Source organism: Diospyros lotus, chromosome 4, assembly GCF_014633365.1.
Source record: "Diospyros lotus cultivar Yz01 chromosome 4, ASM1463336v1, whole genome shotgun sequence".
Classification (NCBI taxonomy): domain Eukaryota; kingdom Viridiplantae; phylum Streptophyta; class Magnoliopsida; order Ericales; family Ebenaceae; genus Diospyros; species Diospyros lotus.
The window spans coordinates 44,474,052-44,497,071 of NC_068341.1; the positions used below are offsets into that span (position 1 = coordinate 44,474,052).

Consider the following 23,020-nt stretch of genomic DNA (forward strand, 5'->3'; position numbering starts at 1 on the left):
AATTTATTTAATTGAATTTATATGTATGCATTAATTTGCTCTGTCAAGCCAAACTTAGCTGCTCAGTAAGAGGTGGAAATGTAAAAGAAGATGTGGGCATCTGTACTAATAATATTTTCTCTGTTCCATGGATGGTTTCTCTAGTGGTGCAGACAAACAATGGCGGAAGGTGTAAAAATGGCGTTTAGTGGCTAAAAGAAGAGACAAGAACATTACTTGGCAATTCAATCATCTTGGGCTCCAAAGAGGCTTCAATCATAGCGCAGCCTTCTCAATTGTCTCGATGCACTCAAACACGGTTGCCTTCCTTGACATTGCCGACATCAGGGCCTCATGGATGACCTTGTTATTTTTGAGGAGTGACCCAGCAAACAGAACCTGCGTTAGCATGATAATACCTTGTTGAAATCATTTAAAGTTTAGGGTTGATGGCTTAGTTGAGATTGCGGGAACTTGTTGTAAATAGGGATACGTAGTCGAAAAACTCACAGCCCATCTGGTAAGGTTCTGCTGCTGTTCTTTGCTAAGCTGCGGCTTGCTTCGGTTGATGAATCTCTGTGAAGGGAGAAGGAAATGTTAAAGCTTGAATGCGCAGAGAGATGCATATATATGTGGAAAGCTTGAGTTCAGGCTACTGGTGTTTGTTAACCTGAAGAGTGAAGAGATCAGCAGATTGGCCGACCACTTTATCAAATTGGAGACCTTCAGCTGCCAATCCAGCCATAGATACAACTGCCAACCTGAGAAAGGTAACTACAATTGATAATCTCTTTTAGATTCTCCAAGACTTAATTTTATCTGGATGTGAACACCACTCCTGGAGTAAAGATTTAAGTGATGTTTATGAGGCTGCCAATATGGCATTCCTGCTTAAACAGGTAACTTACAGATCTACCAATCTAGAAGCCCAGGCCGAAAAAGGGAAAATAAAAAAAGAAGAAAATACATTAAAATGACCAAGTGCCAAAAGGATACCACACTAGGGAATTTAATTTTTTTTTTGTTGATTAACCTAGGTATCCCGGGCTTCACCCAATTAGTCCCTAGGGGAGGTGGGCCTCACCCCAACCCACACTCCAAGTAAATCATGGTATAATCTCCATATAGTGCTTTCAGGGGATTTCGAACCAAAGACTTCAGGCATGTCCATACCTGTTCTTACCACTAGAGCCACCCATGGGGTGTAGGGAATTTAATTTTTGCCATTATGGAGAATGCACACAAAAGAGTGGTGAAGCCACAGAAATTATCTTTGCTTGCCAGTATGGAACTAAAAATGTGATGTCATAATGGTTAGTAAATCTTTCTGACCTGCAATTAGAAAGATATTTTAGTGAAACAATTACTGCATTCAAATTGCTAGGGTTGAGCTATGCAGGTCATTGCATGCTGCTTTTACTCTATCCATGGCTACCGACCATTATGTTTATGTTTTAGGGCATCATCCATTCTGTCAGTGCAGCAAACAACATTATTTTAGTTTTCCTCATCACAGTAAGCACCTTGGTATCTATAAAGCACGGACACTCCCTGGGGACTTAGGGACTGCTGTACCAGTGTTGCTGATATGTCGGACACTATGGCACACCTCCGATACATGTCAAACACACCCACATGACAAGTCCAACAATGTTTTAAAATTTTTTGAAAGGATATGGGAGGTACAATTCTTTTGTTTTTCCATGTCTTGATTGAATGCCCTTCACGCTTTTATTCTCAAGCATCACCTGGGTTGTAAGGGAGGAAGATAATTGAACAGTGAGGTGGTTGTTAATTAGATTAGAGTTATTCATTTGAAATTTCGGCTTACAAATTTTAAATGCATATTATGAGTTTGGAATATAGTTTTAATACTCTATTACGCTACTTTAAATATAAAAATTATTTTATCAATTGACATATTTTGAACGTGTCATGTCTACTTTTTTTAAAAACTATTGTGTGCCAATGTCTATATTTGTGTCTATGGTTTAAAAAGTATCGTGTGCCTGTGTTTGTATTCGTGTCTCTGCTTCATAGCTTGGTACTCTTTTGCACACCTCTAAGGTTGTAATAAGAGCCCAACACTAAGAATGTGTTCAAGAAGTTACTATAATAATATTAAAGCACACAACGTAGCACTATCAATTTAAACTAAGACCTGATACATTTCATCGTTACAAACTTGATGAATCGTACAATAAAGTAGTGATATAATGAACGATGCAGAGAAAAAAAGATGAAAATGACAAAGAAAGCACAATTTTGTACCTGTCTAGTTCCTTTGCATCAAGCTGTCCACTGTATATGAGCTTTTCCAGCTTTTCATCAATGAGATTTACATGCTCCTTTCCAATGTCCAAAGAATATCCCAGTATAGGAAGGCCAAGCAAGTAGCCAACTGAAATGATAGGGTTACTTTGTGTCAAACCATATGCGAGCCACCACCCCCCTTAGACAAAGATAAGGGCATCTCAAGTGCACAAGGCTCCCTCAATTGCAAGGGTTACACAAAAATCAGTGCCAATATTTGATTCTACAAAGAGGCAGCGTGGGTTCAAATCCCACAGGGAATGTTACAAGCCATTTTTTTCTTATTTACATTAGTTGTTTTGTCAGCCCAATTTAGATTGGGCTTTCCTTCTAACTATTTATAAAATTATAATAAATATAGATTATTTTAATGTAGATGTCGGCCCAAGTTACATGTTTAGTTATTGTTGGCAATGAAGCATCCAACGGCACTGTTTCACTCCTAATGACCCGGGCAGGAGGGTCAGCTGCAACAGTGCCATGTGGCACTGGAAGGCAACTCGGCAACCGCCCGAGTGTCCTTCATCTCGATCGTGCCCCTTGTCTCGTCCTTCTGAAATCTGAACCGTCGATGCTGCCTTTTATCTGGTGCAATCCGAGCTCTTCAAATGCATCATGCGACCCCTATTTATTTACTGTGCATCGGGATATGTAAGTGAACAGAAGAGAGAGAAAGAGAGTGTTGTTGTTAGGGTTCGAGGGGGGTCTTTCTCATTCCATGAATCAGACTCTCTTTGGCTCCTTCTGGGTTTTTTCTCTCTGATTCAAATAGGGTAAGCCTCTGATCTATTTCTTGTTATGATTTTGAGGCATTGTTGATAGAGAAATTGTCTCTGTAAATACGAGTGATTGTGAGGCTTGTATACAGTATGTTTGTAAACCCTATTTTTAACTCCGATAGTGCAGTGAGCTTTCCGTTACCGGAGCTCAACGTGGACGTAGCCCTTTCGGGTGAACCACGGTAAATCTCTCGTGTTCATTCTGCTTTCCAATTTTATTCATACTGTTTGTGGTGTATATTGTTTTTCGATTTCGACTCTGTTGTATGATAAGAAAAGGTTTTATATCAAAGATTCAGATTGTGTGTATGTTTGAGTTGCCTTCTGTTTGCGCAACAAGTGGTATCAGAGCCTTTTTTTTTTTCCTTTTGATACGCACTGGGTGAGTCCTTGATTATTTTCTAATCCATTCAGAGTCGAGTTAGGGTTGTTAGTCGCCTGGTTAATCCTATTTTTTAGCCTCTAAGGTTTTCTGAAAAGTCACGGTCAGTAGGTGTTTACTGTGCGTCTTTGTCAATATCTAGGGTTTCATTAGGATACCTTCGTGCAAGGCGAAGATGACAACAACCCGATTTGAAATCGGAACATTTGATGGAAAGGGGGATTTCGAGAGCTGGAAAAAGAAAATGAGAGTATTACTCTCTCATCACAAAGTGCTAATTGCACTTGAATCAGACGACATAAAATGGTCCACTGAGCAATCAACCAGGACCGATGAGATAAGGGAGGAGGCTTTCAACCTGATATTCCTCCATTTGGGGGATGCTGTTATCAGAAAGGTAGACAGTATGACTAACCCCCTTGACTTATGGAATAGACTTGAATCTTTGTATGCTGTTGTCTTTGCTCCTAACTTAGTTTATTTGAAAGGTAGGTATGCTATTCAATTTTAAAATGAATGCATCGAAATCTATAGATGATAATATAGATGAATTTACTAAACTTACTGTAATGTTAAGAGGGACTGACCAAGCCTTTGGTGATATTAGTGAGGCAATGATATTATTAAATTCATTACCTGATGATTACAATGTGGTTAAACATGTTTTACAGTACACTGGTATTGTGCCTACATTAGAACTTGTAATTTCTAGTATCAAGGCTAGGGAATTAGAACTTCACACCTCTAAAAAATCCGGTAACAACTTATTTGTAAAGGGAAAGTTTGAAAAGGGTCAAGGTAGCTTTAACCAAAATCAGAATAGGGGTACGGGGCATAAGGGAAAACAAAATGGCAAGAAGGGAAAACAAAAACAATCTAAATGGAAATGCTACCACTGTGGGAAAGAGGGTCATATCAAAAAATACTGTTATGATTTCATTAAGAAACAGAAACGAGGTGGAAATGTGACAGTAGCTACCAGTAACTCAAATGACTTGGCTGAAGTTTTAAATATCTCTTGTACATCTACTGTAAATGAATGGATTATGGATTCTAGATGCTCCTTTCACATGTGTCCAAACATAGATTGGTTTCAAAACTTTAGCCCTAAAGAAACTGGCATTGTTTTTATGGAAAATAATCATTCATGCAAAATTAAAGGTATAGGTGACATCTCTCTGAAACTACATGATAACAAAATTAGAATGTTAACTGATGTGAGATATGTACCTGGACTAAAACGAAACTTGATTTCTCTTGGCACCTTAGATGAATTAGGGTTTTCATATAAAGCTGAAAATGGTTTTCTGCATGTTCTTAAGAATGATGATCTTATTCTCTCTGGTACAAAGAAACATGGCTTATATGTGTTGAATGGTTACTGCCATATTCCATCTGTATGCATGGTCAAATCTGATAGAACAGATTTGTGGCACTTGAGACTTGGCCATATGAGCCAGAAAGGACTACAGGCACTGTCTAACCAAGGGTACCTTGGTCCAGTGTCTGCAGATGCCTTAGGCTTCTGTGAGCCTTGTACCCTAGGCAAGTAACACAGGCTGAGCTTCCCAAAGGGAACTCACCTGGCGAAGGTATGCCTAGAGTATTTGCACGCAGACCTTTGGGGCCCCTCCCAAGTTCCTTCACATGGAGGTAACAGGTACTTCTTGTCCATAATTGATGATTCTTCTAGGAAGGTGTGGATATTTTTGATGAAATCTAAGGATCAAACTCTAGAAAAATTTAAATTATGGAAAATTTTGATTGAAAATCAAATTGATAGAAAGATCAAAACACTAAGAACTGATAATGGATTGGAATTTTGTAATAGAGACTTTGATGAATTGTGTAAAGCTCATGGTATCCTTAGGCATAGAACAGTAAAAAACACCCCTCAACAAAATGGAGTTGCTGAGAGGATGAATAGAACCCTCTTAGAAAAGGTTAGATGCCTTTTGTTTACTGCTAGTATGTCTAAAACCTTTTGGGGAGAAGCCTTGTCTACTGTTGCCCACCTAGTGAATAGGACCCCCTCTACAGTTATAAATTTTAAGTGTCCTGAAGAGCAATGGACTGGGAGAAAATTGAACTTAGACTATCTAAGAGTGTTTGGTTGCGAGACTTATGCCCATCAATCAGTTGGAAAGTTAGACCCTAAGGCTATTAAATGTGTCTTTGTGGGATACCAAGAGGGAACCAAGGGTTATAGATTATGGGACAGAACTTCAGGTGGAGTTAAAATCATTATTAGCCGAGATGTAAAATTTAATGAATCAAATTTCCCATGCAAATCAGATAATAATGAAGATAACTCAACACCTAGTGAGCCTAGTGATATTGCTTTAGGCGGTAGCACCCAAATTGAGGTGGAGCAACAAGATTCTCCTGCCACTCCAACCCCAAATGACCCTCACACTCTTAGTGAGCCCTTAGACCAAGAAGAAACCTCTGATCAAGAAAGTGATCATGAGGCCCAAACTGATGATCCAGAAGTTGAGGAGTATGATTCTCCTCAACAAGACCTAAGTAATTATCAACTCACCAGAGACCGAGTGAGGAGGTCAATCAGGCCTCATGTTAGATATGCATATTCACTGGTATTCTGTGCTTTAGTTGCCAGAATGGATATGAGGAGCAGTGAGCCTACCTGCTATGAGGAGGCTGTCAGCTCCCATGACAGCATTAAGTGGAAACAGGCTATGGATGATGAAATGACCTCTTTAAGGGTCAATGAGACTTGAAAACTAGTTCCAAGACCTGATAAGCAAAAGTTAATTAAATGTAAATGGTTGTTTAAGCTTAAAGAAGGGATGTCTCCATCTGATCCTCTAAGATTTAAGGCAAGACTTGTAGCTAAAGGTTTTTCACAAAGAGAAGGAATAAATTACACTGAAATCTTTTCACCAGTAGTTAAATTCAAAACCATACGAATGATGCTTGCTGTTGTAGTGCAATTTGACTTAGAACTTGAACAAATGGATGTCAAAACTGTTTTTTTACATGGAGACATAGATGAGATAATTTACATGGAACAACCTCCTGGGTACATTGATAAAAATCATTCTGATCATGTCTGCTTACTTAAAAAATCATTGTATGGATTAAAACAATCTCCTAGGCAATGGTATAAAAAGTTTGATAATTTTGCTGCTGAGATTGGTTTTAATCGAAGTAAATATGACAGTTGCTTTTACTACATACTATCAGATGTCCCTGTATATCTCCTACTGTATGTTGATGATATCTTGATTATTAGCAAATCCAAGTCAAAGATCTGTGAGTTAAAGTCACTGTTAAACACTAACTTTGACATGAAAGACTTAGGACCAGCTAAGAAAATCCTAGGGATGATAGTAGAAAGAGATAGAAGCAAAAGAAAATTGAAAATACACCATCGTGATTACCTTCTTAAAATGGTTAAAAAAATTGGTATGGCCGAATGTAAAACTGTCAGTGTTCCCTTAGCTGGACATTTTATATTATCTAAAATTCAGTGTCCATCATCTGAATCAGAATCTCTAAAAATGGAAAATATACCATATACAAATGCAATAGGAACCATAATGTATTCCATGATAAGCACTAGGCCAGACCTAGCATATTCGATATCCCTATTAAGTAGGTTTATGTCCAATCCAGGAAAAACTCACTGGGAAGCCTTAAAATATGTATTAAAATACATTAATGGTTCTCTACATGTTGGCTTAAACTTTGAGAAAAGAAATGACACTCTTGACCTAGTAGGATATGTAGACTCAGACTTTGCAGAAGATAGGGACTCCCGTAAGTCCACCACAGCATATTTCTTCACATTGGGTGGCAACTGCTTTAGCTGGAAGTCCCAGTTACAGCCTTTAGTTGCTCTGTCTTCCACTGAAGCTGAGTATGTGGCGGTCACTGATGCTTTCAAAGAAGCTATCTGGCTTCAAGGTCTCTTAAGGGAAATCAGTCTTCTACAAGGTAAGGTCAAGGTATTTTCTGATAGCCAGAGTGCAATTCATTTATGTAAGAATCCTGTTTATCATGAAAGAACTAATCATGTTGATGTGAAATTTCATTTTGTGAGAAATCTGGTAAGTAATGGAACTATTGAAATCCTCAAAGTGCCTACAGAGGAAAATCCAGCAGATGTTGGGACAAAGGTAGTAACTGCAGCTAAGTTCAAGCACTGCTTGGGCTTACTGCATGTTGAAGTTGGTTAATCCAAACCAACCAGAGCAATGAAGGTAAGGGTAAGAGTTTACTGCACTTATTGGTTTTCTGTCCCTTGTATCGCTGATGCTTCAAGGTGGAGATTGTTGACAATGAAGCACCCAATGACACCGTTTCACTCCTAATGACTCGGGCAGGAGGGTCAGCTGCAACAGTGCCATGTGGCACTGGAAGGCAGCTCGGCAACCGCCCGGGTGTCCTTCATCTCGATCGTGCCCCTTGTCTCGTCCTTTTGAAATCTGAACCGTCGATGCTGCCTTTTATCTGGTGCAATCCGAGCCCTTCAAATGCATCGTGCGACCCCTATCTATTTACTGTGCATCGGGATATGTAAGTGAACAGAAGAGAGAGAGAGAGTGTGTTGTTGTTAGGGTTCGAGGGGGGTCTTTCTCATTCCATGAATCAAACTCTCTTTGGCTCCTTCTGGGTTTTTTCTCTCTAGTTCGAATAGGATAAGCCTCTGATCTATTTCTTGTTATGATTTTGAGGCATTGTTGATAGAGAAATTGTCTCTGTAAATATGAGTGATTGTGAGGCTTGTATACAGTGTGTTTGTAAACCCTATTTTTAACTCCGATAGTGCAGTGAGCTCTCCGTTATTGGAGCTCAACGTGGACGTAGTCCTTTTGGGTGAACCACGGTAAATCTCTCGTGTTCATTCTGCTTTCCAATTTTATTCATACTGTTTGTGATGTATATTGTTTTTCGATTTTGACTCTGTTGTATGATAAGAAAAGGTTTTATATCAAAGATTCAGATTGTGTGTATGTTTGGGTTGCCTTCTGTTTGCGCAACAGTTATCAAGCACTGTCATGTATTAAATAATTCCACTAGTCTAGTTTCAACGATTCTATGGTAAGCGAGAAAGCTTTAAGCCTCAGGGGTTATAACACTCTTTACTTTCCAAGGTTGAAGAGAAAGATTTGATCTATCAAGAGATTGGACTTTCTGGTTAGTTTTTCGTCACAATTTTCTATTTTACATGTTTTCACCCTCGTTTTCTTAATCTCTTCCAAGCTTAATCTTGAAGATTTATGTCTACTACATATTTGTCCCTTAGTCTTGAGACAAATTTATAGATATTTATTATGAGAACTCATACTGTAGATATGCATATACTTTTTTTTTTCCATTTTGATATTTGTTTTTTTTTTATCTCATTTCAAAATTCATTGACTAGAATCTTGTTTCCTTTAAACTTATTTCTTTCGATATAATTTTATTTGTTTCGTCGGCCCGAACCAAGGAATCCCTTAGATATGATGCAAAACGGATCTTGTTCTATCCTTGATCAAAAATTTTTTAATGAAAAATACAAATTGAAAAAAAAATTATCCGTGTATTTTTGTCCCCCACTGAACTAATTTTCTGAGTCTGCCTCTGTCTATGCCAGTGAACTGTAAGGGAAAATCCATCTGGGATTTTGTATGAAGAGGGGGAAAAAAAAAAGAAAGAAACTGGCAATGGCACTAATTCACATGATAATCAATGACTAATTCCTGGCATTATGAAAATTTTAATCACTTCACTTTCTCATTTTGTATAGAGGTACTGTATCCACTATCCTCCATTAAAGTGGCAACACTTTGGTAGTTGGAGGCGTTACTATATATAAGGCCTCAAGGAGTCATTAAGAATTTACCTTAAGCAATAAACCCTACCCTATTTCTTGGCATTTGAATTCCTTTAGTGATAGTTTGAAACTTGAAAAGCATGAAGTTAGGTGAATTCCATGAAAATGGACCTAAGCGCAAACATGCACATGCACATGCAGAAGTGCGCATGAATATGCATGAATGCCAACAACATCATATAGAAACTTTGGCATTTGACAATCCTGATGGTAATTTGAAACTTGAAAAGCACAAAGATATTCCATTGCACGTATGGAAACATAAGCACAACTATGCGCATGCCAAACCACAAGTACACATGGATGAACACATACAATTAGTGGTTTCCATTTCCAGTATGAAAACACACGCCCCTCTATATGTAATGTCATAATGGCTGAACAAAAAGAGCATCTGCCTCACGTATTCAAAAATATAAGTACATACTCATGTTATTTTGACAAACAATAATATAAAAGCAAAGACACATTTCATTTCTCATCATGTCACAGTAACTTCAGATGTTTTATATATGCACTACTCAGTATAGCTTGAACTTTGAATCTAAACAGAAAAATCACCTAAGAAATGAGCTGCTTCATGTCTAGCAATCCTCTCCTGGTAATCAGGAAAAAATGCTGAAAATCCACTAATGGCAGCTTGAAGAAGCCTACATCAAAGATCAAAGACTCATCTTTAGGACAAGGATTCATAAAGCCACTATATTTCCACATCTGTGCCTGTTTTCAACGAGTCACTACTCAATTTACAATTGTCCCAAGCTTATTAAAATAAAATTAACTATACATATAAAGGGCATCCCTATTGCACGAGAGTCCCCACTTGGCAAGGGGTTCGGGATGGTTGTTTTTGTATGCAATCTTACTCTAACTTTGCAAAGGAGCAACCATACCATTGCTCCACACACAACCCTCCATGTTTTTTTTTTTCCCCTGATTGAAAACCTCATGAGAAAATCATATGATGGAAAACATAAGACATCCAATTGGAAGTAAGAACTGATATACACTAAAGAGCACACCTAGGTGAGAAACATAAAAAAGTCAATTGCAAGGAAGCACTTAATAAATACCAAACAACATACCCAGGTGAAATACTTCCCACAGCCAGAACTATTAAAGAAATGCTCCCGATCAAGTATGGCAAAAAGAAGCCCCAATCCTGAGGGAAAGTTTAAAGTTAACCAAAAATGTAAACAGATGTAAGATGCCTCAATTTCTTCCCACTTTCTATCCAAAAAGTTGCATTCCAACAGAAGTTACAGAACAACAATATATGTTAGTGCAAAAAATATTTTTATTTGTTATCCTAGATAAATTAAACATGAATTTAGAACCTATACTCACAAAAGAAACAAAAAAATGAGGGAAGGGGGTATTGTTAAGGAATTCATCACTCAATGTGCATATTAAAAAGTGAATTTTGGTAATTGAACTCCAAAAAGAATTGTATGGGCTACTGCAGAGAAGCGTGTAGCTTGTGTGTTTTATACTTCTACTACCACTTCAAAACGTATCAGGAGTCACAGAACAGCCAATCGATGAGAAATGCATAAACAATGAAGCTTTGATTGTATAATTGACAGCTACAACTTGACTCTTAGGTTTTTATCCTGTAAACTTACAGAGCATCAAATAATAGGAAAAATAGATGTTCAGCACTCATCTCGCTTGCAACTAAAAGTTTTCAAACAGGCTGTCCAGGGCCTGCCACAGGCCTCTAGGTAGCCAAACAGGATAGGCCCAACTGGCCTTTTTTTTTTAATTGTTTAATATGTTGCTGCATATATGCAGCAGGGTGGGGGCAGGGCAGGCATAGCCCATGCTAGCAGATTATGACAGGCCGCAGGCTTCAAGGCCCTCTGCCCAGCATGACCTGGGGTGGTGTCACATTGTGCCAGACGCAGCCTGGCCCAGTTGACAGGGCCCACATCATTGGCCAAGGGGGGTGGTGGCAGGTGTTCCAGAGGCGGCCCGACGCACTTGACATCTCTACTCATTAACTATTAACTATAACATCTATTAACACTTCTAAAAAGGAAGCAACAATAACCTTATGCACCGATGGATTATACGTAAGATGTCATGAGAGCTGTAACTAGAGTTCCCAACAGCCCCAAGGTAGGATATGCTTTCACTTATATTCCTTGAAGCAGAAAGCCAAAGATGGAGTGCAAGAAAGTCTTACCAAAGATTACCCATTTCACAAACTTAAGGAGCACATGAACAAAAATAAAATTATGGTATGAAGTTTACAGTTTCTTGAACTCCTGTCCAGGTATCGTCTATATTAGGAAACATCATCTCCCTTGAAGAATTCTCTTGGCTAACCATGTTTAGAACAACTTTTTTAACATTAAAATTGAAAACTATCAAAGTAGTTTCAGTTTAGGTCAGGTCAAAATTTACAAGAAATTGATTCTGAGTATCCATTCTTGATCAGGGTAATGCGGAAGAAACTGCGAGGGTTCAAACGACAATATGTATGCATGCTCCCTAAGCAGAAATAAACAGTGATATGATCTTCAGTTCTGAAACATGCAGAGTTCTGGCAGACGAAACTAAGTATATCCAACCACAATGAGAAGAAATTTTGCGTATTTGCCGCATATCAAATTGGCATTCAGGACAACATTCCCTGTCTAGGGTTCCAATTGCATTGGAAGCCTTTCAATTGACAAATAGATAAACAGAGAGAGGATATATTATGAGAAATTACCCCTGGAAGCTGTCCGGCAAGAACACCCAGAAAGCTTGTTGTCCCTACCACTGTAAAGAGAAAAGCTGCCTGCATCACTAAATATAATCAAATCCACGGAGAAAATAATAGTTACCATTTATAGAATTATGAATCTAAGTTCTACAGAAAGACAAAAAATTGAGTGCAACTTACATCATTTCTAACACTCGGGATTGCAAGGTTTTCCGCATTTTTAATTCCAAGAGTTGTCAACTCCCTAAGAGAGGTCTGATGCATAATTGCATGATGTTATAACATATATTCACCTACCAATTAAATTGATAAATAATTTTCTAAAAGCAGTAAACAGATATACATTATTCATGTACATTTTATGCATAGTTTTGTAGATGTGGCAAATGTTTCAGTAGCACTTTCCCAGAACTTCACACTTGTTATGGAGACTGACCATACGACGTGAAACATATGGTTGAGAACTCCATTTTTTTGCCCAACCAACTTCACTCAGCCGATCAAGTGCTTCTTTGACAGCTTCACTGTCTTTCTGCAGCAAAAAAAAAAAGAGCCTATTTTAGCAAAATTAAATACAATTTTTACTTATATTACAATTCAGACTCATAAGAATGAAATTTCTAAAATTGCTAGCATACTTTTAGCAATGCGTTGCATGGCCCAATTGCAATGCAAAACAAGTTAGGGACACTACATCAGAGCTCAGATATATTGTTAAATTCACAAGGTTCACGAATGAATGTGAGTAAAAAAGTTAGACCGAGACCAAAGACTTAGGATTGGATAGTAGAATATTGGATTTTTTACAAGAGAATCTATGGAGGTGATAGATGTGATTATTGGGAGAAGAATCGATGTTATTTGTGTCTAAGAGATTAGATGGGTTGCTGAGAAAGATACTTGTGAAGTCAGGATGTAAGTGTTAATATTTACGGAAAGGACTACACGGGGAACGGAGTGGGGGATTCTTATGGATAAAACTTTAAAGAATGAGGTTTGGAGATGGGATTATTTTAGTTAAAGTTGTTCTAGGGGATGAGATTTTGAATGTGTCAATGCATATACACCCACAAATTGGATTGCGAGGAGAGAAAAACGCTAAATTTTGTTGCTAGGAATACCTAGAGGAGAAAAGATTATAGTAGGAGCTGATTTGAATGGTCAGTTTGGGCCATCTTCGTAAAAGAGGGGGCAATCAAGGAGAGATGGAAGGCGTAGAGAAACAATTGTCATGTTGGGGAATCTTAGTAACTCTGAAGAAGATAGGAATTACAGACATATAGGGAAACATTAAAAAATGAAGAACAGTAAAGCAGTTGTACCGGAAATATTCTCGTAGAAGCAAGGAATGCAAATGCATATATGGGAGAAGAAGAAATTATTTGGTTAACAAAATTATCTGATGTGATCCTTAAATAAAAAAGGAGAGAATTTTCGCGATTCAGGCATGCTATTTCCAAGAACTTCAAATCATCCAAACGAAACAAAGTTCATGCTAAGAAATCATTCGAGCACATTTATTGAAATAACTACGTGAAGGTATATATGCGTATCAACAGACCGGCAATAAGTTTGTAAATGAAACTAGAATGGCGAAATAATTCTGTAAAGATTAGTGAATGAAAGAGTAAGAAGAGAATTTAGAGAAAGAGAGAGAGAAACCTTGGCAATGGCGGATTCGAGAGTGGTGAAGTCGACTCCAGGAGCAGCGGAGGAAGCTCTGATCTGCCATTTCCTAGGGTTTGCGACGCCGTTCCGGTGAAATTCGAAGGCCGAGTGAGTAGGCTTAGGTAGAGGAACGGAGAACGCCACGGTGACGGGCATCGTCAACCTCTCTCTCTCTCTCTGGCCCGCGCGCGCGTTCGATCGACCGACCGTTGATGCGCCGATAAGTGATAAGGTTAGGCGGGAGGACTCTATATACCACTCCAAAGATGTGATTCTGATTTTTTTTTAAAGATATTTTTTATATATATATTTTTACTTTATTATAAAGTTAAAATAATTTGACAGACTTTTAGTTAGAAAAAGTAAAATTTTGATTTACTTAAAATAATTGAATTGAAACGCTCAAAATTACTAATTCGGTTTGATTTAACTTAAGGATTAGTTCAGTTTGATTTTTAAATTTGATATTTTTAATTATTTCAATTTTGTATTAAAATAATTGAATTAATTAAAATGTCAAAAATGACATTTTTTCATTTTTTCTGTGGTTTAGATTTTTTTATTTTTTTTTTCAATTGAATTTCATATTTGTTTAATTTTTGTATTTATTTGATGAATTTTGTTCAATTTTTAACAAAAATTTAGTTATTTTAATTTTAGTATTTCGATCGATTCAATTAACGAACCGACCAAATACTCACCCATTCATTTAGTATAGAATAAGTCTTCAATAATTATGATGGCAAAGATCCTCTATTAATATTGGGTTCTTAATTATTTTTTATTTTTGTATAATTAAAAACATATTTTCATATTATATTTATTTATGGAAGAACTTGATTGATTTATGACTGACCGTGATGTTAATATTATAATTATATTAAATAACCAACTCAATTATAAGAGTTTTAAGAATCCACTTGTGAATTTTAAAAATTTACTATAACACCCAATAGGTTTAAAAATTTATTGATTTCCCCAAACTTTGCCCAATTCAGAGAGAGAAAGAGAAGAGAAGCAACTCCCAAGAATGACCAGACTAAGTCTAATAAATAAGTTGGGTCTTAAGCTCAAGTCGTTTGACATTATTAATTTAATAAAAAATACTATTTAAACACTCACATTTTTAATAATTTTAAAATAATTATCATTAAAAATGTCACAACTAAACGCAGTACTTTAATAAAATTACATAATTATTTGAAAGGCTAATTATGAAAATAATCTATTTTTTCTTATAAATTTATATTTTATTCAGTTTTGACAATTAAGTTTAAATTAAACACTCAATTCCACACTTTTTGATCTTGCGAATATAAAAATAAAATATAGTAATACACAAATATTACCAAAAGCGCCGCAATTGAGTGTTCAAATCGTTTCCTATTATAGTTTATTACTCACATTACCTCTCTATTGCAACCTAATTTTGAATCGATTCGATAGATTCCAGAAACGAAAGCCCCAAAATCAACAGAATACCCTTTCAACAGAAGAAAAAGAAGCATCATCCTGGCTGGACCACAACCCACAAAGACATCATCATCAATGTTCCTAGCCATGCAATTTTACAATGGAAAACCATTACTAGACCATATATATAACACATGAAGTTGCTGCAGCGCCGCCTCCTCAAGCCTTCACGCAACAGTTGAAGTAGCTGAGAATGCCCCTCCTCGTCTGTCAACGAAAACAGTTAAAACAGCATTAGAGAGTTCTCATCTCATGATTGATTTGATGGGGTTGTTCAGACTGCGACGAAACGAAAAATATCGAGTAACCATGTTGTCTGTTTTTGCTGTGGTCACTCGACTAGAGGCCCGAGCATTAGTAGCATCGGGTAGATGGTTGATGGTTGTTCCTTCATGACTGAAAGGTTCGGTAATGAAAACTACTTATTTGCATAGAAAGAGTAAGGCTAGTGAGTCTCTCCTAACGCTTGCAAAGCGAGGACTTATCGGCAAAATGAAGAGTGGAGCCAAAACAGAGAACAAGAAAGAAAAGAAAAATACTGATCCACCCTACACCGCTATTATATATATATGTATGTATGTATGTATGCATGTATGTGTGTGTGTGTGTGTCTTAGAACGTCGATGGCATGTGCAGAGAAAGAGTGAAGGGTTTTCTATCAAAGAGAGAATGAAGCCAAAAAAGAAAAAATTCAATCAAAGCTCAATATTATATGGCCTAGAACATCCATTCCATGTGCACAACTTAATGCTTGCATGTGCCCAAGAATTTGCAGGTGTCCTAGACATATATTCCATTAGGCAACTTCTTCCTAATGTGGCCCTACAAAAATGCCTAAAAAAATATATTTGGCCCAAGAAAAATTCTTATTGCAAAGGGATTGTTTATCTTTTGGTTCTCATCAAATGCACATGCACAAAGCACACTCTTTTAATAATATGAGAAAGTATGGGCAAAGGGCAGTTGGCGATTTAACGAATCGTCCCAGATTCCTAGCATAATCTCATAGAAAGCTCTACTGTAGTAAATAATTTGGGTCTCATTACCAGAAGAGTATGGGTATTCCCTGCAAATTTAGGGATTGTTCGATTGGGGGATTGAGCTCAAAGTTTGTCATTTCGAACGAAAAGAGTTGCATAATAACGAAATGAAATTCTATTGTGGATAGCGTGAAAAATCATACTTGAAAGTGCTGAAATACAACTAATTTGATGCAAACTTTGTGCTAACTTTCTCATTGTCTTCAACCAGTAAGAGGTAACTACGTGCATCATCAGATGTACGACAAACCAGACACTCATGTTCCTTCAAAGAACTCCAAAACTATAACGCACAAAATGATTGCACGAACCATGGGATAAACTACCATAGAAGATAAGAGTAAGGACACAGGAAACTAAAGCAGCAAACTACATGGGTATCGACGAAGACGAACACTCAGAAAACCAAACTGGACTGGCCTCTTCGATTGAAAAACCAAGAACAGATCACAAACTGGTCTGGCAGGCAGCAAAAATCGGTCAAAGAAAGCTGGGCACTGAACTGTTGAACGAGCTTGATTCAACTAATCGAGTGTTTTATTTTTATTTTTACTTTTCTATTTTAGCTTTAGGTGTTAGAAAATCTGAGTCCTGTTGCTGCAGAAAGTTGACAGGATTCTGTCATGACACGATATAAAATACGATAGGAGGCATAGATGCCTATTTGCCAGCATGCTACAACCAAGCAATTGTCCCCACCGTCCTACCAACAAGAATCCCGCTATCTTCATTTTCTTTATTACGTCTACTACCTCATTAATGACTAGTAACTACTACTGCCCTTCGTGTATCCATTATATAGGGCATTAAATCAACAAAAGTAACAGATAGCTACCATCTTTCCAGCTGTCCCCAGTATTCTATCAAATTCTAATTGGAACAAGACTCGTATCAAATGAGCAGCAGCTAAGGGTCCATTTGGTTTTGCTGTTAGTTTTTATATGCTAGCTTTCAATGTCAATTATCAAAATTTTTGTGATCAGTTCCCATTTTCAGTTAGAATATTGAACACTAAAAACAAGCAACCCATCAAGCCTTACCGTGGGGGAATGGTTCTGGTGGTAATGTTGATGATCGTTGATTTCAGTGTTTGTGGCAGTAGTGGCCGAGGGGACGAGCTCTTCTTCATTTCCAAGACTGGCTCTTGACGGATCCCTCTTGTTCTGTTTCCTCATTTCTCTGATTTTTGAGAAATCCAGGGAGTAGTCCGGCAATGGCCCCTTTTGGTCCCATTCCCCAAACTGGGGAACTGATAGCCACGGTGCGTTCTTCTGCAACAAATAGAGATAACAGTCTTTTATTACCCCAAATCAAAGCTTCTTCCAATCCCCAAACCCATGCTTTTACCCATTCTCAGAAGTCAAAACTTGAAATTATTTCACTTCTTGCTCTTCCTTTTTGTTGTATGTATTTTCAAATCATATTAGCAGGATTGTCAAAACTCTTTTTTTTTACACTAAATAAAATTCAATTGTTGAATAGCCTACAACAGATCAAAGAAGGAAACTGACCACAAAAAATAAAAAATAAAAAATAAAATCAACCTTTATGTCTACGTTTTCAAAGGAAAGAGAATTGATAAATGTAGGAGGCTAATCATGGCGCCCGCTTAATTTGAAAACATCTCCCAAAACCAAAGAGAAAAAGTTAAAGATGACAGCTCTGACTGGTTCTCAATTTAAACAGGCAAAGCAATTGCTATTGACCATTTCAACAAGTATCTTTCCCAACAGAAGGAACCCAGCTACAGTACAGACCCAAAAGCACGACAACGACACCCAAATCCGCGAATCAAATCAAGAAAATGGCGGAAAAACAGCAATCGTGACATGAAAATAACGGAGCTACGATCACAGCAAAAGACTGCAGAAACCCATGAGAGTAAATCTAAGCTTCAAAACCATAACAGATGCTCTTGGAATTATGAAAAAACCCACAAAGACAAACAAACTGGTGCACGTTTTACGCATTCGCCCGGCATGAAAATGAACGGAAACTGATCCAATCCCTCCGTATTACCCAGAAAACACAGAGACGGGAAAAGAAGAAACGACATTAGCACAGCGAAAAATACCCAAAATCTCATGTTTGAAGGTTGAAAACTGAAGGCAGAAGCTAGCTAATGAAGTCAGAGAGGGATTCATAGGTACTTGATTTACCTCTTTGCGGTCTTCCATGGAACGAGAGATCAGATCTCCTTTAGAAATTCTCAAGGATCTGGTGGTGAGCGATGCTAGAAATTTGTTCAAACCACGCTAGACAATCCACAGACAGCAAGAGCAAGCGAGAGACAGAGAGAGAGCTATCTTCGCTTTATAAGGGAGGGAAGAGAGAGGCTGTGAGTACAGCCCGATCACAGCGCAGACGATAAGCTCTTACGCGTGTTCCGAAACCATGTTTAAGTATGATATTATTTAATCATTTGCTATAACACTTCAATTAATTATCGATTAAGTTCGTTTAATTGAGACTGTATCTAAGAGTATTCTAAAATAATAATATAAAATTGGGTCATGTTAATTACATCCTAACGGTAATGATTAAATTTTAATAAATATATTTATTTTTAGATAATGTATATTATTTTTAATTTTTATTAATTAATAATATATTTACGCAAAATTCATAATTTAATTCTTATACTTTCACTTTCTTTTTTCATGTGTTGACTTAAATTTATTATCATTTCAATTATACTCCTACCTAATACATTTTAGAGTAATTTAATCTTTATATTTTAATTTTTTTTTCATGTAATAACTCGAGTTTTTCCGTATTTTAACTATGGCTGTAAGCCATACATATATTTTCGAGTCAGTTGCACATCTCGCCTCTAATTGTATTTTTGTCATTTCAATTATAATTTTTAAGGTGTGTAATTGATATAAAAATACATAATTTAATAAAAAAATTAAGTAACCAAACAAAAAACCATAAAAATTCCAAAATAAAAATATAAGTGTGGTTATACATTTATCATTCATCAATAAAATTATTTTAAAACTAAAAATAATGCATTGGTTGAACCATTGTCTTTAAAAGCATTGCCCTATGGCAATGGTTTAAACATTAATGAGTGTACATTATTTTAAATATTCAAATAGTTTTATTAATTAATTAAATAATTTAAATATAAAATATATTTATTGGGTACTCTTTATTGTGGAGATTCTTATTGTTCGATTCTATGATTTTGACAAAAAAAATAAATTTGAGTCTGATCCACAGTGACTACATAGGAAATAGATTTAAACTTAAGGACTCGACTTGTCCACCGCTCTTTATTGACCACTGAAACAATTCTATGAGACAATAAAATATATTTATTGATGCATAACCACTAAGTCAAAGACATTATCTTTTTATAAAATCAAAAATGCTATTTAGACTATCATCATTTGTGACACTTTTAACGGAGTGAGTAACATTTTAGTTAAATTAAAATAATTAGGTATAATCTATTGAAATTATTGGTACAATTTAGTTCAAATTGTAAGTCGATTCGGTTCAATTTTTAAGTTTGACAATTTCAATTATTTTGATTCAATTTAATCTTTATATTTTTAATCAATTTTTTTGGTTTTTTTATTTTTAATTTATTCCATCAATTTTTTTATTTTTTTTATTTTTAATTTAAACACCTATTCAATTGGCTCGATTTAATTTTTAACACATATTCAATCTATTACCGAACCAGATTGTTCATCCCTAACTTTTAATAACTACACAATGTACTATATTAATGTGATATAAAATATAATATATAAATACATAAATATAATAAATAAATGTCTAAGTACCTTTGAAAACGATAAAGTTAGCCTCGATTATAAGGTCATAATCATCATGTGTCCTACGTATTCTCTAAATATGACAGCACACGTTTTTTGATGTAATTACGAAACAGCCACCAGGCCGCGACATGATTGCAGCGTGTTGCAGCGGCGTTCCTAGAATCGTCACTGTCCCACCATCCACGCGGTTGCTGGTTATTGCATGTGGTAAGTGCTTTCCATACAACAATAAATTTAGTTACACTCATAGAGTGTATCGTATATAATTTTTGAGAAATTTATAAAGAAAAAATTAGTTAAAAGCATAGATAAGCTATGTTGTACAAAAATATCTCATAAGAATCATTTTTTTATTTTTGAAATATTTTTTATTCTCATTTTGAATTCTATTTATACTTATTTTTTTTTAAAAATATACTTTTTACCGTTTATGTTTTCCGTTTTCGTTTCCGTATAATATAGTAGGTAAGTAAGTCTCCCACATGAATTCTTTCGATACTTAAATTAGTTTTGAATCTGAAGTGTAAAATGCAAAAAGTAAATAGAATTTTAATTTAAGTAGAGTTATGAGCATACATTTGTTATGGATAAATCTTTTATTTATAAAAGGGTGGAAACTAATAGGTGGAATGAGATCATAATCCTCAATAGGTATTTCGAGCTTTCTTTTAAATTTATAAGTGAAAATATCAGAGATAGAATTGACTTTGTCATTCATGATCTCACATAAATAATGTATGGAGATTAAGTTTCCTAGGGTTCGTAATCTTCTTAAAGAGTCTCTCGAGCGGTTAGAAGATAGACTTCCGAGTCTAAGTGGGCTACACAAAATTTTCAAATAGTAATTATCAAGTGACTTGTGAATTTTTGGAAAGATCTCTCAAATTAGTTATGCGACTCTCGAGTAAGATCATTTTGGTCTGAATCTCAATCACTTGGACTAGTATTCCTTTAGTTTCAATCATCTGATGATTTTATGTACATAGGACATGTTTTTGTAGATTTTTTTTTTTTTCAAAAGGCTTTTGATCATCTTTTTTTGAATTTGAATCCACTTTCTTAGACACGACAATAACTTTTCTCATTCTAAACATAAAAAATTAAAATAAAAAATAAATTCAATTAAATTTTATAAAATTCATTGATTCTAAACAAGGACAAAGATAATACGATAAATTAAATTAGAAAAGTCAAATAAAAACGTACAAGTATCAAACGATAATAATGAACAAAGACCCATTTTTTAATTCTTTGGAAGGATAAGATTGATCCAAACAGGGCTTTGTGACATCATCATCTCCTTATCAACTGAGAGACCCATTTTCTTTTTTTTTTTTAAATAAATAACACCAATCCAAACGTTTACTTGTCATTTTGGCTTACTTCTTTAACTAACAAATCAATTTAATTAAACCCCATTAAAATATAATTCAATGACTCCAAATGTTATATAATCAACCTAAAATATTAATTATCATTATTATCATTTTTAAATTGGAATTTTATTATAATTTATTTTTTTTAAAATTGTGTTAATAAAAATTTACACGATACACAATAATATAAAGTTAAGATCATTTAATATTAAAATTATTATTATCTAAATATAATAATAAATTTATAATTACGAATTAGTGTTGAGACTTGAGTCTATGTGAGATTTGTGAAAAATAAAACAATAAGAGGAATATTTCTATTGAAGAAATATAAATATAGTTTAAGTAGAGTTTTGATCCTATTTCTATTAAATAAATTATTTTTTATTTATAGATATTGAAAATGTCAGGCGAATAAACATTTAAATCTTTCAAAATTATTTGTTACATATCTTTAGACGAAGATCGTAAAGGCTAGTTAACGTATTTTTAAACTTCGAAAAATCTCTCGAAGGTATCGAGAAGAGACCCGAACAAATGTTTCCTAAAGTGCCCACTGAAAAGTCTTCCAATTCGGGCTTTGTTCTCTTGGGCCTATCGAGATCTATTTTCTTAAATACAACAAAAATTAACATAAATCTCACATTCAATTGATTTTGAAATCTATATTAATATATATTGATGATGGTTTTTGAGACCGATCACCACGTGCTACCTCTGCGACTGGACCTAGGGAATGGAACCTCGGATTTGGAGATGTCGGACCTCGGGTATAGGACCTGGAAGACAACGGAGTGGCGGAACTAGGGTTCCCCGGGGTGGACTCCGACGCTCAAATTAGTAGAATAAATGCAAGTAGTAGTAAATAAGAAAGCTGTAGAGCTTGAATATACCTGGCGAGAGTCCTTGTCTTTTATAGACAAACCCGTTTTGGGGTACCTGAGATGAGCGGGTACGACCCCAAGAATCCCGGTCAGGTTGGAACTGGTCTTGCGGTTCGGCCCGGATTTCCCGAGCTCCGCTCCGGAGTGTTGACTTGCCACGTGTCGGTCTCTCAGGTGATTCACGCGACAGGTGAGACTATCAGCGCGTAGGGGTATTCTAGTAATTTCAGTTGGTGCCACATCATATATCATGATATTTTGAACTTTAAAATTAAAAAAAAATATAACATAAATTAAAATAAAGCGACAAATTTCAAGAAATAAAAAATATAATTTACCCTCTGACAGTAACTGCATGACGCGTGGACGGAGCACGACCTTACGCTATCATGACACGTGTCGACAAAACGAGAGAATGGAATCAGCAACAGGAGGTTTGGGAACGGTGCTGGCACCATAGAACTTGCCTGGAATTGCCACGTGGTATTATCTCTATCTCCCTGCGCTCTTGTTTCTATGTCTCGTTGCCACAAATGTAAAATATCTCAAAATTACGAAATCGCCACATTGTTTTCGTTTCTTTTTACGTTAAACGCATACGCTATTTGTAATATTTATGTATTAATAAATTATATTTTGTGTTATATTAATATATACAAATTATAAAAATGTTATAAGTGAGTATTCAAATAATATTTTTTATTTCGTTAATATACACATTAGATGGCTTTTGGAAGTTATTATTTAAAATTTAAATTTTTTAAAATTATCATT

General features: G+C 35.7%; 2 protein-coding genes across 2 annotated transcripts; both read right to left on the reverse strand.

The window, feature by feature from the left end:
* Positions 1–79: 79 nt before the first annotated feature.
* LOC127800684 (uncharacterized) lies at positions 80–13,900 on the reverse strand. The gene is made up of 10 exons (XM_052335440.1): positions 13,674–13,900; positions 12,448–12,543; positions 12,192–12,266; positions 12,018–12,086; positions 10,384–10,460; positions 9,860–9,948; positions 2,251–2,380; positions 650–740; positions 490–555; positions 80–378 (listed from the first exon to the last, which is right to left on the reverse strand). Exons 1-10 carry the CDS (start codon positions 13,833–13,835, stop codon positions 256–258), a joined length of 978 nt encoding a protein of 325 aa, XP_052191400.1. The 5' UTR covers positions 13,836–13,900; the 3' UTR covers positions 80–255.
* Positions 13,901–15,149: 1,249 nt separating this feature from the next.
* Positions 15,150–18,538, reverse strand: LOC127800803 (uncharacterized). Its single transcript, XM_052335627.1, has 3 exons — positions 18,352–18,538; positions 17,233–17,463; positions 15,150–15,359 (listed from the first exon to the last, which is right to left on the reverse strand). Exons 1-3 carry the CDS (start codon positions 18,367–18,369, stop codon positions 15,312–15,314), a joined length of 297 nt encoding a protein of 98 aa, XP_052191587.1. The 5' UTR covers positions 18,370–18,538; the 3' UTR covers positions 15,150–15,311.
* Between the last annotated feature and the right edge of the window lie 4,482 nt (positions 18,539–23,020).

Excerpts from the sequence above, each read along its gene's own strand:
- LOC127800684 (XM_052335440.1), bottom strand. The coding sequence starts at position 13,835 with ATGCCCGTCACCGTGGCGTTCTCCGTTCCTCTACCTAAGCCTACTCAC. Across the intron at positions 12,544-13,673 it reads TCGAATCCGCCATTGCCAAG|AAAGACAGTGAAGCTGTCAA; the intron begins GTTTCTCTCTCT and ends TTTTTGCTGCAG. Across the intron at positions 556-649 it reads CTGATCTCTTCACTCTTCAG|AGATTCATCAACCGAAGCAA; the intron begins GTTAACAAACAC and ends CTCCCTTCACAG.
- LOC127800803 (XM_052335627.1), bottom strand. Across the intron at positions 15,360-17,232 it reads ACCAGAACCATTCCCCCACG|ACGAGGAGGGGCATTCTCAG; the intron begins GTAAGGCTTGAT and ends TTTCGTTGACAG.